The sequence below is a fragment of the Alosa pseudoharengus genome, unplaced genomic scaffold, assembly GCF_046254945.1.
Source record: "Alosa pseudoharengus isolate Yale_2024_CS ecotype anadromous, Long Island Sound unplaced genomic scaffold, YU_APseudo_1.1 YU_APseudo_1.1_scf_14, whole genome shotgun sequence".
Classification (NCBI taxonomy): Eukaryota; Metazoa; Chordata; class Actinopteri; order Clupeiformes; family Clupeidae; genus Alosa; species Alosa pseudoharengus.
Window position 1 is genome coordinate 9,696,063 of NW_027468609.1, and position 14,260 is coordinate 9,710,322.

Below are 14,260 nucleotides of genomic sequence, written 5' to 3' on the forward strand. Positions count from 1 at the left end.
AGATTGCCAGCATTGCGCTGGCGGCTGCAGACACAAGCCTCTTGAGCCCGAACAGACCCGCCCCTCCGTCCTCATCATTGCGTGTGAAAGCTGCTGTCTTCAGGAGCTGAAAATCCTCCTCACGCGGTGCATGTATGTGACTAGGCGGCCTGCCTCATCTGCCTCATCGCATACTGTAAGAGGGAACAATCAAGCCAAAGGAATCCCCAGCCACAGCCAGGCCATGTGCTATATGGACATGCTCAGTACATTTCAGATGGAGGGCACACAGATTCGCAGACCATGCCTTAGTCATCCATATTAAATCTGTTTTTGAGCCTGACGTGCGTACGTAGCCATAGTTTGCATCCATAATTGTAGTTGGATGCTGTCGAACGGAGGTGTTGGCACCGGCTTGATGGTGAACACGTGTGTCATGATAGATAAATGTTTCCACCGAGCCTTTTTATGCTTTTTGGAGCCATTTTTCAAAGGTTAATTAGATTTCACAAACTGCTCACTTTCTCTGGCGATGCTAATGCAATTTTACTGCAGTTCCTCTCAATTAACAATTCATCTCCCCAAAAGTGCTCCATGTGCTCTCGGCCAGCACAATCACCCAGCTATCTCCTGCTGGCAGAAATAAACAAGCACTTGTCGCTCTTCACCGCGTCCGCTGGGGCTCAAGACGGCTTGTGGGAGAGCCTGGAGAAATGTAAATCTCCTCATGCCCAGCAGATAAATAAATAAATAAATAAATAAATAAAACATATGCTTCAAGGGCTGAGAATTGGTTGGCACTTTGTATTCATCCATGCAGCCACTTAAAGACTTTTTCCAATTCATCAACACTGAGTGCCTTAGTCACACAGTCAAATTCATTGTAATAGCTTATTGCTCATGATTACAGGTAGGCTGCATAGAGTCTGTGAGTAGTACCTGTCTATGCATAGCTGCCATGTTTAGATTTAGCAGTCCAATCAAAATGACAGCGCTTCAGAAGCATAAAAGCATAATATTAAATAATAATAATAATAATAATAATAATAATAATAATAATAATATTGTATTCATGTGTGTAACTGAGTGATAAAAAAGAAGGAGAAGTGAATGGTCTTCACACCATCAGCAGAGGATCGAAGAGATTATGCTGTGCTCATTATCTCTCCCCCCTCTAAAGAGAAGCCAAAGATATTTTCACTCGAGGTTCCTTTGAGGAGATACTGCTATTCTAGATCCAATTACTGGGAGTACATCCTCTGCTACTCGCTGCATGGTGCTGTGCCAAGGGGAATCGGACTTGGACACTTCCATTTTTGGAACGGAAGCTATTTTTGCACCCTACTCCTGCTTTTCCCACCCTGGGATAATGTAGCTATAGTATGGGATCTCGCAGCGCTTCAGGCTTTCCCGTCTGGGACTTTAGCCTGACCAGGTTTTGGGTGCTTCTGAAACACCCGCCTTCTTGTAATATGTAATTGTGCTAGGCGCACAGCCCAAGCACAGAGTGCTCACAAATGCTGAGTCATACCAGCCGAGCCAGTAACACCTGCTTCTCCATACCAGACCGTTTTTCCCAATTGAATGCACTGTGCAGAGTGTAGGGATTCACACAAGGACACATATTGGTAAAGGTCCCATTTTTATAAATACTTCCTTTTACAGATGCTGAGTAGCATCCACACATATAGCCTACATGTAGCTTCCCTTCAGCCATGGCCTTGTAGGGAATGCCTCCACCTTAGTGCTAATCCTTAGGGATTACTAGTGTTCATTGCGGGCAAGCCATGTAAACAGACAGTCAGTCTGATTCTCAACTCATCTATGTCATTCTGCTACTTGTTCAATTATTATTAATTAAATATGATTCATTATTTAAGGATTGGAAGGTCTGTAAGCCCTTACTGTGGTTGCATGGATATTACAGCAAAATAACTCTAAATGCCGTTTTTTTGATTATCTGGAATGCAAATATCTGCCTGTATCAAAGAGAGAGAGCAAAGAAAATCCTGCTTATTGTCTTGGTCACTTGGTCACCCTTGAGATGGGCTTGATGTTATCTGCTGGTAGGTTGGCTAATTAGCAGTGGATAGGCTATTGAGACATACTATGTACATGGGGGAGGGGGAGGGGTCTGTGTGATCTGTAGTAGATGAAGGCATTGAAAAGGTTGGATAAGGTTTTGGAGCAAGTAGTCGAGCATTCTCAAGAATAAGGGGGCAGTGAGAGTAGATTCATGCTGAAATGCATGTTTAATCATGGCTGACTGTTCCATTGCAGCCCATATTTATGGATATCATCATTTAAGGTGACACTGTGACATGCATGAGAGACAGAGATGATGCTGTAATACATCAAGTGATTAGGCCCATTGACGCCTTTTCCTCTTTGTAATGAAGTTAATGTGGTGATGCAGACTGGACGAGCAGCTGTGGACACAAGCCTGTCTCTCATTTCACTCATCTAAACCGCCTGTGTAGTTATTTTACTTATTTTAGTATCAGACAATATGTCCAAATTGAGGTTTTATGTGTTTGAAGCCAATTTTCAAAGGTTAATTAGATTTCACAAACTGCTCACTTTTACTGGTAATGCTAATGCAATTGTACTAAAGTTCCTCTAATCTCTCCAAAACAGATACTGAAGGATATCCCTGGAATAGTATCAGCAGATATATCAATACACAACAGCTGGTATACTTTTTGCCTGAACGTGAACAGGAAATGACCGCAGGTGGGATCTGAACCCCACGGGCACCTGTACCAAGGCTTTTGTAGCATTGTAGCCTTTTGTCGCTAAACCTCTATGTAGCAAAAATGGATGGATGCTGTGTTGCAAGGGGCAGCATCCTGACCGCGTCCAGGTCCAAGAGCGGATCAAGGGCAGTCATGGGAGATCTGGAGGCGATGAGGTGGTGTTGACCACAGATAGATTTATAGTCTTAGTGCCCTTGTGTACATACTGTAGAAACAGCAGGTCAGGCGCTGCAGTCCAACAAGCCTGCCCCCTTTCCATCCTTTTGTCTCCATCTCTCTCCAGCCACTCCCTCTCACATAAGGGCAGGTCCAACTCATCCAACTTTAACCAACTGAATGGCTCAAGCTTTATCTTTTCTGGCCTTTGCACATTATATGCGTTTGTTTGTGTGTGTGTGTGTGTGTGTGTGTGTGTGTTTACCGCTCTTGTCTCTGGCCATCCTGTCCCCCCTGCTAAGGATAAACCCCTCAGGTGACTGGCCGAAGCAACAACAGGATTTCCTTGAGCCCTGTTAAAGAGTCAAAGGGACTTATCTGACTTTAAGTCCCGTTGCCCGTTGTGAATGGGTGTCGTCCGCCCCCACTGGTCACCGTCAGATGCTTTTATAAAAGGTCAGGACTCAGGTCTGTTGGCATGCAGCCTAATGCACTTGGATTAATGAGTTCAGTGGATATGATACATTCTCAGTGCAACTGAACCAATCCTCAAGGCATTTACTGACTGTGGAAATAAAGCACACAAGTCCCACTTAACAGACAATGTCAAGGTTTTGGCTTTTGACTGTTTCTTTTAATATAAAGCCTCTCACAGATATCACAGAGTGTTATGTGCAGACCCCAAGAAGTGAAAGTGACACAGGCTTTAGAGGTCATAATCTTATGCTATATCAAGACTCCTTAGTTTGATGGGACCTCAAGTGGAGAACACTATATGAGTGGTGTGTGTGTGTGTATGTGTGTGTGTGTGTGTGTGTGTGTGTGTGTGCGTGTGTGTGTGTGTGTGTGTGAGAGAGAGAGAGAACAAGAGAGGGGGGTGTATGTGTGCATGGATGATTTTGTCATTGCAATATGATATAATGAGCATGATGTTTACTAGCAAGCAGCCTGTTAAATCTTTTTGAAGTTGGTAATCTGCTAAATTTCGGCATTATCACTGATCCATAATACGTCTAAGAGTAAATTAAATAATGCTTCCTTGTTTTAAATCAAGCTGGTTACTGCAGCTTCCCTCAGTAACAGATTTGTATTAATATCTTTGTCTAATTTTCCTTGTCATTAGGACAAATTAAATGCTTAACAGGTTACTGTAAGTCAGTTCTTCATTAAAGTCATAAATATTGTTGTCGAAAATAAAGTCCTACCTCATGATGATGATCCTTCGGTCTTCTTACAGTTTGGTTGGATTTTGATTTATTCTAACAATAACTATTTAGCATGCTGCCTTTTCTCTTTATACATGCTACAACCACAAAGACTTCAAACAGTATTCTACGCTGCCGAGAGCTAGCCTGGCTAGCGCCACCACTTCTCAAGCCAAGAGCTGCACCTGTTTTCATTGTAACATATTGTTTCAATCCCAGATATAAACCTTTGTCCTACACTGCATTCCCATAATCATTAGGATTTATCCTGTCATTGAGGATGAGATGAGAAACCAGAGCGTTGGAGATGAAAGCTCCTCTGCTTTCTATCTCCGTCTCCTGCTGTGGCTGGATGGGAGCTCTGTGTTTTGGGAGACCAGTGAGTTATTTAGGATCCGATCAGGAATATGGCAACTCAGTCATGTGTGATCACTCAGCTGACACAACCATGAAATGTGGTGCTGCTGAATTTTTAAAGTGTGGTAATTTTGGGTGGGATAATTAGGGATGGTGGATGGCCTCTCCTCTACTGAATCTGGGTTGAGGTTGGGACAGTCAGCATTCGGTTGCTCCCTCCTTAGAAATGACTCTGCATACAGTATGCGTGATGGCTCTCCTTCCTTCTTTGGCTCAAAAAGAGAAGATGGATTCTGACTGGGAAATGTGAACATGCCAAGTGTGAGTCCTGATCTGAGAACAGAGCCAATGCCAAATGGACCGTCAGAGAAATGATTGCTAGGTTGTGCGCAAGTAGTCACTGAGGCAGCAGAAGAACCCAGTTAGCACAAACAAGCAGTTTCAAGTCGAGCCTTTATTGCTGTAGAGTTAGTTTTATAATCAAGCACAGCTTGTAGTGGAGGGGGGATTCAGATAAGCAGTCCTTTTGATGAGTGCCAGTATGTGCAAAGTTGCTGTGCAAAATGTGCAGATCTAACCCAGAGGAGCGGTAGGCTCGCTACATGTGCATCTAGCGGGTATTTGAGAATGTCATCAACTAAATTGGACGCTTCTCTTCCTTCAGTACACAGGGGTATGAGTGACTGCCTTTTCAAGCGAGACCTGTGTAGCTGTTTTGTCTCTGCTATCGTCTTACAGAAAGGAATCAATAGACCATCCACCCTACAGCCATAAATTAGTTTTGTTTAGCACTGAAATATGAAACCCATGTCTCACAATATATTTTCGGTGTTGACTCTGGCATGTTCCACATAAATCTTACATCAATGCATGGCTCAGTGTCTGTATTTGAAAGTTTTTTTGCTACTTTGCCCTTCAGTACATTCAACACAGTTTATTGTTTTAGTTTGTTGGAAGTCTCTTTCATTTTTCAAGCTGTTGAGTTTCCTCAAGTCATGGGTTTTGGCCATGTTGTTTTTTTCCACGTAAACTCTTGAGTGCAGCCCGTCCGCCTGTGCGGCCGTGTGGAGGATGTGAGGCCCCGACTGTGTCTCTGGGCCTCTAGTGCAGGCTGCGCCTCGCAATGGAAACAGATTAAGCGAGCAGTGGAGTCGAGGTTATCACGCTCACGCGACCAAAATAGATGTGCAGCTTGCTCGCCGCCCTGGAGCTGGCCAAGTGTGCAGGGGAGGATGGGAAGTGAGGGGAGAGATGAATGCTCAATGGCAAAGTCCCCCTGAGATGACCGTGTGGGCACTGGACACAAGCACATCGATTGCTGAGGCAATTTATTCATTCTTGAATAGACATAAATAGACCTGTGAATATATGGATAGATGGATGAATGGATAAGAGTGAGATTTTGACATTTTTATCTTTGACATGATGGAATGATTTATGGGGATGTGGTGAGTCCACTACCTGGCAAGATGGCTTTCTCTCTTTTCTCCAAGATTGTCTGACATAATGTAACAGCAAACATACAGAAACATGATAAAAAGATAATCAAAGTCTCGGGGATTGGGAATATACGTGTGTGTGTGTGTGTGTGTGTGTGTGTGTGTGTGTGTGTGTGTATGTGTGTGTGTGTGTGTAGTTAGGGGGCCTCATATAAACAAAAACATGAAATGAGAGATGAGAGGCTTTTTAAAATGATGTCGCTCTTCATTCAAACCTATTCCAAAGGATAATTTGTTTAAATAATGCACAGTGGCATAGACAGCAGGCTATTTCTATTAATGTTGGTCCCCTAGTTGATTCCCCCCTCTCCCTGATAATTCCTGATGAAAGTGATGAAATCTGATGAATGGACTTTATGTATTAGACATATAATTTCATACACTTAAAGCTCTTGCTGTCTGATTGGTCTTGCCTCTTTCCTCTGTGCACTTAATTTGGTGAAAGAAGAGTAAGGTGCACATTTAACAGTCCTCTAAAGCAGTGTTTCTCAAACTTTTTCAGACCAAGGACCACTTAACCAATAAAAAAAACCTCACGGACCACCTAGCTAAAAAAAAAAAAAACAGTAGACCTACTTCAACAGTATATTACACAGTAGACCTACTCACTGAACCACCTTGCTTATTGTATTTGCACCTTGCTTATTGTGTCAGAAGATTAATTTAAACTGGCTTAGCTTACATAAGCAGTGTTGCAGAACTGTCTGGATTTACATACAATTTGGTTCAATATTGCAAACAACTCATCTATATTATATTTTACCATGTCTGCTCGCGGACCACTTGGGTCAGCTTGCGGACCACCAGTGGTCCCCGGACCACACTTTGAGAAACACTGCTCTAAAGCATTTCCTTGCTCGGATTTAAAACCAGCTCAGCGTTCATCTACACTACAGTGCATTATTGATGTCAGAAACTAATTGTTTTTCTATTGATTACCTTATCTTTAATTATCTCCTTCCCAGCACAATTATTATCATCAGCTAATATCAAGGTCAGTTTTGCTCGAGAAGGACTTCACCTAGCAGCTAAATCAAACAAGGCAAGCAAAACCTCTGGTGTCTGCACTGATATGCCATTTGTATGGCACAGAAAGGGACTGCGTTCAGGGATTAGAGTACTGTCCATAAACCATATTATAATACTTTACTGAACTACTGAGCTGAGGAAAGAGTTGATCAGTTTTCAAATGAATTGAAGTTAATTAGTTTAATGCTGATAAGAGAGCGATAGATATAGTGGTGGAGTGCTGGGCGGATGCCTTATCCTCAGTGATCAGGGCTCCTCCATATGCATGAAGCTGGCTGGGACTTATTGGAGGAAACAGGGAGGTGGTAGGTGGAAGGGAAATGATGTGGGATGTCAGTATTCAGATAACACTTGGGTCAGCTGGTGAGCTATGCAGGCTTTTTTTCATAGGCGAAGCTGTGGAAAACTGTACTTAGAGAATCAATGGCATAAGTCTGCAAAATGAGTTGGCATATCTATCAGTGATTCGCAGCGTTTAGGTTTAGACTGTCTTTGTGTTGGTGTGCTTCAGATGATCACCACTGGGCTGTGGAAAGAGCACATGGTTTATTGGCGGCGAGCGTGCTGATTGGCCGCATGGCAGGCGCTAGATGTTGCTGTGGAGTCGCTCCTCTGGGTTGACTTCTCTGTGCCTCTCGGCAGGAGGCTCGGCAGAGTTTCACACTCTCTGAAAGAGCCCGTGATGTCACATGCATGATTTATTTAATGGAGGGGTGCAAACAGAAGCGCTCTTTTTAATGACGAAAAGCTGCGGAAAGGGCAAAAGAAAATACTATGAGTCATATTTCCTCCTCTTGAGATGGATTCTGCCTCATTTGGTGTGTTGGATTCTTAGGTCTGTGACCCGAGGCACATCTCTTCCCAAGCATACAAGCCGAGCAAACAACTGAAATTGAATTGCCAACAACACAACTGAAAATTGCCCCTCGTTTCCAGTATGTCTCAGATAGTCCACTCAACGCAACTATTGTTTCTGTAACAAAAGTATATTAAGGGGATTTTAAGCCAAAGCCATTTTCCTGGAAACAGTTTGTCATCTCCCAACGTAATAACGAGTGGTGGATTTAATCCAGGCAAATTAGTCTCTTGTTAATCCTTCATAACCTTTCGTAGAGGTCAATCATTGTGTGTAATTTAAAAATGGAGATCGTATATTTGATGATCCTGCAAGTTCCACTTTCTCTGCTGACATGGGGCAAGGCTGGTTAAATGTGTTTTATACTCTTAAGCATGTTGGCAGTTGAATCATCCAAAATATTTCACCATTGGTAACTTCACTGCCAGGGTGATGTGCAAAGTATTAAGGGATTGGCTGTTTAATACACTTAAATCAAACCCTACAATAGAGAGTGCCGTGTAACAGTAGCTAACAGCCATGGGAAAATCCTGTCTGTAGTGTTATGTGCTCTTCAGAAGCACTGTGCAATCATGAGAACTAATGTCCTCTCAACACTAGCAAAATGCACAACTTTTTATCAGTGCTCAGCAAAACAAAAGACACAGACCACTTTCCTTTTGGAAATATTTGATACAAATGCCCTCCCCATTCACTTCTCAATGTGTTTTGTTGAGTGCACACACACAAACACACACACACACACACACACACACACACACACACACACACACACACACACACACATGGTGCTATGTTGACCTTGTTAATGAAGACACAGAGGCTGTCTGTTGTGTGTTTGGTGTAGCACCTTATGTGATAAACTCATTAATTCGGATTACCTGGGGTTTGTACACAAATCTATCAAGGAAACCAATGTTATAGCCCTTCTAATCCATCTGCATTATGGGACAGGCATTTTACAACAGGTTGAAGGGGGGTACAGTAAACATGTCACAGTCCAAAAAGACTGTTGTTGTTGTTAAAGGTTGTTAAACCTGTCAGGATGTACCAGCTTGTGTAGGCATATTTAAAATGACTTTTCGAGTCATGTCAGGACTGATGTTGATAGTTTATACTGTACAGTGTTCCTATGCAGACAGAACAGAGAGTGTAAATTGTGCAGACTATCTTTGGGAGGAAGAGGTTTGGCTACAAGGTTATTCCCAAGCCTGTGCAGGTGCAACCTGACAGAGGCTGTTAAGGCCTTGCTAAGCTAAACACAAGAGGATGCTCAGCGCCATTCTCCACAGCTTTGATTCTTTGGTTGCCCTGCCCCCCTGCCCCCCCCCTGCCCCCCCCCCTCCCTTCTCTGTCTATTTTGTTGTGTTTTCAATTATCTGTCGTTGACGCAGACTTTGCAGACAGGCTGTCAGGGGCTCTTCATATCTGTGGAGTGGTGTGAAACATTAGCAATTCAAATAGGCCTATGTGCTCTTTCCTGTTTATCACTTTTTTCAGGGGTCCTGCAGGAATATCTGCCTCTCCTCCCTCTCTCTCTCTCTCTCTCTCTCTCTTTCCCTCTCTCTCTTTCTCTCTCTTTCCCTCTCTCTCTTATCCCCCCCCCCATGTGTTGTTCTCTGGTGTGCGTCTAAGTGTGTAATCAAACAGTGTTTGCATCCGTAGGAAAAGAGGATGAAAAGGCTTGAGTCGGGAAAAAGCTGTTGAGACTTCCACCCCTCGGAGCCAGCTGCAGCTAATTTTAGCGTCCCCTCCCGTGCTGTGCCGGGCCCATGCCGAATGGCTGTGAGAGATTAATGGAGTTACAGCAGCGCTACCGCGCAGAGCTTCGGACGCCCTGTCTGAACCCGCTGCGCCCCCGTCTCTGCCCCTGGCACGGCCTGGGCAACGCGTGGTGCCGTGTCAGCAGCGGTCTCTGCGGGAGGCCACATACGGAGGGACAGGCCTGGGCACCTGCACTGGGCACCAGGGCGCCTTATCCTCTAAGTTGTCTGTTGGTGCTGCGTCACGGTCAAGTGTCAGGCTGAGAGGCGGTAGGGGTTGTCCACTGGGTGGGAAGCAGAGGGACAGGACTCCAAAGGGGACGGAGAGAAGGGAACTGAGAGGGAGAGAAAGCTGAGGTTTGGGGTAAGGGACGAACGTCTGCTAAGCATGAGACAATTCTGCAGAGGTGATGGTCTAACAATAACAAATAGTATTGGAGAGAAAGAGTAAGAGAGAGACAAAGAGAGGCAGAAATATATCATACACTTATAAATGACAATGTCACTGCTTATTCTAATGCCACAATCTTACTTCATAAGGAAAAGATAAAACATCACATTATATAACACAACATAAACAGAATTTAGATTAATATACTACATTGATTTTCAAATTGACTGATACATTATTTTACCTTAAGCTCTTTAATATGTAGCCTATTGTATGCAAAACAATTGAGATTTCAATATCTCAATATCTCAAGTGAAAATGCCTAGCTTTCTGAATCATTATATATGTGACAAGGGGCACAGTGACAAGGGGCACAAAATGTTCAATGATTTAACTAGCAGATAGTTGATTTTTACTCTTTCACTCATGTCCCATGTGGGCTTATAGTCATGTTTATAATTCTGATCTAAAGTCAGTTCTTGACCGACCCAAAGCCAATGTTATTTGTAGCCTGTGAAAAGTGTGGATGTTTTACTTTCTAAACCTGGACTCTGTAATACGTACCATTTAGCAGGGGTTAACAGCTGACCCAGAGTAGCCCATTCATTGTGTAAGTGATGTTTGCCCTTGTGTCAGTAACCTTGAGTGTAAATCAATTTCCTGCTACGTCATCACCTTTGCCATGGAAGGCCGTTTGTGCTGCAGTTCACCTCCACGTGAGGACCACAGCACGTTCCCCTCAATGTGAAGGTGTTATTTCCCTGATGAATGCCGGTGCTGGTCTGTCTTCACCGGTGGCTATATTCCTGCAGCAGGGGGAAGCAGGACATTTAATATGGTGCTGAGGATGTGCACTGCCAAGATGTAAACATGGAGGATTGGCTTCCAAGTAATTGGTTGGAAAACTGCCCCGAGGCTGAGCAGCCGAAATGCAGGCAGAGATGTCTGGAGTTGCCAGGTGTCACTGTACAAAATCTCTAAACAATTCCCAGTGCCAATATCTTGTCCTCTTGCTCTTAGCCTCCGAGATGGTTATTACAGTAACAGGACTGCAGATACGTCATACACTTGCATTGTTTTCGTGACCACATGATCAGATTTAGCGTAATGTACTGTAATGCTAAATGTCAAGGAGAATAAATGGCAAAATAATAATTATAAAGCATTCATTATAAGATATTAAGCTAATGATACAAAAATGTCATCCTGCTGTAAAATAACATTTGCTAAGGTGGAAGATGGCTGGATCCTAAAATTCAAATCATGGTGTGGAGAGAGTATCTAGTATTTGACATCATGTCATACTTTTTTTACATAGTATCAGCTATTCTATGACTTTTATTAACCAGACTGTGAGTAAACATATGGTTCTTTTTGGTCCTTTTTATATTTCATAATCCACAGACCATGTGGACCAGTGAGCATGTGGACCAAAAAGAAACTTGGCTTCAGCCCTGATTAAGAGGCTAACTTGAGTTAAACTAAAGGTCACAAGCCTCCCTTGTCAGTGGGTTTTTCTGTGTGTAAAATTAACTCATGATTCCCTCATTGCTCCCATACTGAACCTATTAAAATAACCGTAAAATCCATGCATTGGTGAGTTTATGGAGAAAGCAATCTTGTCACCTTAAAAGTAGATAGCAATTACCCCAACACTCAGATAAGACAGCCCACCATACATTCTGGCATGTGGATGTGTGGAGACTGGTTTTATCATGCAGAAACAGAACAGCTTTCTCCCACACTGAAGAATCATGCTTGGGCCAAAGTGGGAAGCATAATAAGCAGAAAAAAATAATGGATTTTGTATGCAAATGAGAGGGCCTGAATTGATGACCCATTCACAGCAGCATGATAGAGTTGGCTTTGTCCAGAACTAATGTCACCAACCTCTTTTACACTGACTCATTCAACCATGGTGCAGATTGCATTCTTTTATATAGATCCTTGGTTTGATTAAACCACAAGTCTGAAGTATTGCTCTAATGTAGATCTGTGCTAACAGTAGCTTCTCATCATCTCTGTACAGTGGGAACAATTGTGGTGGAGACACCTTCATACTAGCATGATCTGCCAAATGAATTTCTGATTATTCTGATTCTGATAATTATCATAGATAACGAGTGTGTGTAAGATCTCTTCATGGCAGAAATTAAACACTTTTGGTTTTGGTTTGTAGCTACTTAAGGAAATAGAATGGAAGTCACATTATTCTTCTCAGATGTATTATGCCAGTGATATTTGGTTGTTTACTACATATTTCAAGATGTCCATTTGGAGCTGAGATTTGCACAAAATCCCCCCTTCTCTCTCTCTCTCTCTCTCTCTCTCTCTCTCTCTCTCTCTCTCTCTTTCTCTCTCTATCTCACACACTCCTTCCCTTTCTGGTTTGCTCTCTCTGTCTTCATTGGTCCTATTTTGGTCTGTTGTCTATTTACTTCCTGGGTAAAAATGGATTTTTTTTGTCCTCAGCCCAAGTCAGGTCGATTGCTGACCTTGGGGGTTCTGAGGGAAATATAAGTCCCCATTTCTCTGACTTGAGATGTTTATCTACATTGCAATATCAAAGATATTAGGCTTTGCTGTCTCCCTTTCAGATGTCTGTGTGATCTCTTTGTATTTTCTGGTTGTGAATCACTTGTTCTGGCGTGCCCTGGTTGTTAAATGGAGATTTAATTGGCATGCATGCACACTGTCTAGATGGGATCAATAAAACAGAAGGACACAGAAGGAATCTTGAGTATCAGAACATCATGCCCATCATAAGTAGCGGTCAAGTATCATAACCTAAGCCACATATAAGAGTTGTTTATTCTGGTTAGGCATGTGGAGTCTTTGTGTTTTCTGTCTTAAATAGTGTGCCTGATTGTATGTGAGTGTGTGGGTGGCAATTCTCTGTGTGTTTTTCAGCTGCTCATTATTGAAGCTCACATTACAAATGTTTTATGCAATCTTTACAATAACACAATTATCTCATTATTTGCCAGATATCATTTATTTAATAACTAGAATGTTAGAGACATATCTGTGTAGATGAACTAAGGGAGTTCTATACTAAATATACTTTATGAATACAGTAAGATTGTTACAGCAGCCTTCTGTGACACATCACACACTATTATATTACACACTATATTATGCTATATATATTTGAATAGTCAAGCAGTGTTTCACATTTCTGTAACCTTTGCATTCAAAACGTATTGATTTTATACATTTGATATTTATCCGATCTCTTGTCATGTTTCAGATTTTCCATATGACCTATGACCTGGCCAGTGCGGTGGTGAGGATTTTTAACCTGATCGGGATGATGCTGCTGCTGTGCCATTGGGATGGCTGTCTGCAGTTCCTGGTGCCCCTGCTGCAGGACTTCCCCCCAGACTGCTGGGTCTCCTTAAATGGCATGGTGGTAAGTGGCACACGCTTTTTCACTCTCGTTTTTCCTGTTCACTGGACAGACTGCTTTATGTGCTCAAATCAGATTTTCATCAGGAGATTTTTTTCCCTTTTCCCCCATCAAATGTCACTGAGTTCTAGTGGCTTTTGATGGCCGCTGGGCTTGATTAAATGGCTGCTCAAGGGTGCATGGAATGTCCTCCAGCCAAGGTGTGTTGAAGCAGTGATAAGCAGAATAAAGTACTGCATTATATGTACGACCTCAGAAGTTCAACATTCCTTAAGAGCTGACTGAGTGATGAAATCAATGGACGGCTTTCTAGAGAAATAAATCATGGTATGGAATGGCTACCTTTTTTAATCAGCCGATTGAAAGGATTGAGAATTTTCTTTAAGCCAGTGAATGTGTGGTTCAGTTAAATTGTTGATATCACTATTCTTGGATTACACTCTTCAATTATCGTCACTTTGTATAGCTCAAGGTTAAACATCACCTTATAACTCAAGCCCAGCTATGGATTAAAGTTCTTGGAAACCACACAAAAGTTCTTTCAAATACTTAACTAAGTGGTATAAGGATGAGTCACCCACCCAGACCTCACCCCCACCACACCCCACTGCTGAAACGTCCTTTCTCACACAGCTTCACTTTCACACGTGCCTGTTATCAGCTAACTGCATCAAAATGAAGTGATGCAAAATGAATTCATCGGGATTTGTTATCTCTGCTTTTTTATAATGTGCTTAGAGCTTCAGGATAGTGCTCTGGCTCTGTGCAGTCTGTCCAGAAAGGATGAGATCAGTTTCATTATCCTGACTGGATCAGATGAGACTAAAACAACATCATTATCATATAAAAAGTAATTTGAT

The 14,260-nt window shown here is 42.6% G+C and overlaps 1 protein-coding gene across 1 annotated transcript in view; it reads left to right on the top strand.

Annotated features, from left to right (window-relative positions):
• The window catches only part of hcn1 (hyperpolarization activated cyclic nucleotide-gated potassium channel 1), a 54,768-nt gene that overhangs the window by 11,779 nt on the left and 28,729 nt on the right, over window positions 1-14,260 (top strand). Inside the window, exon 3 of the mRNA XM_076283183.1 lies at window positions 13,242-13,403. Coding sequence (XP_076139298.1) covers window positions 13,242-13,403 — 162 coding nt within the window. The remainder of the gene's footprint in view (window positions 1-13,241; window positions 13,404-14,260) is intronic.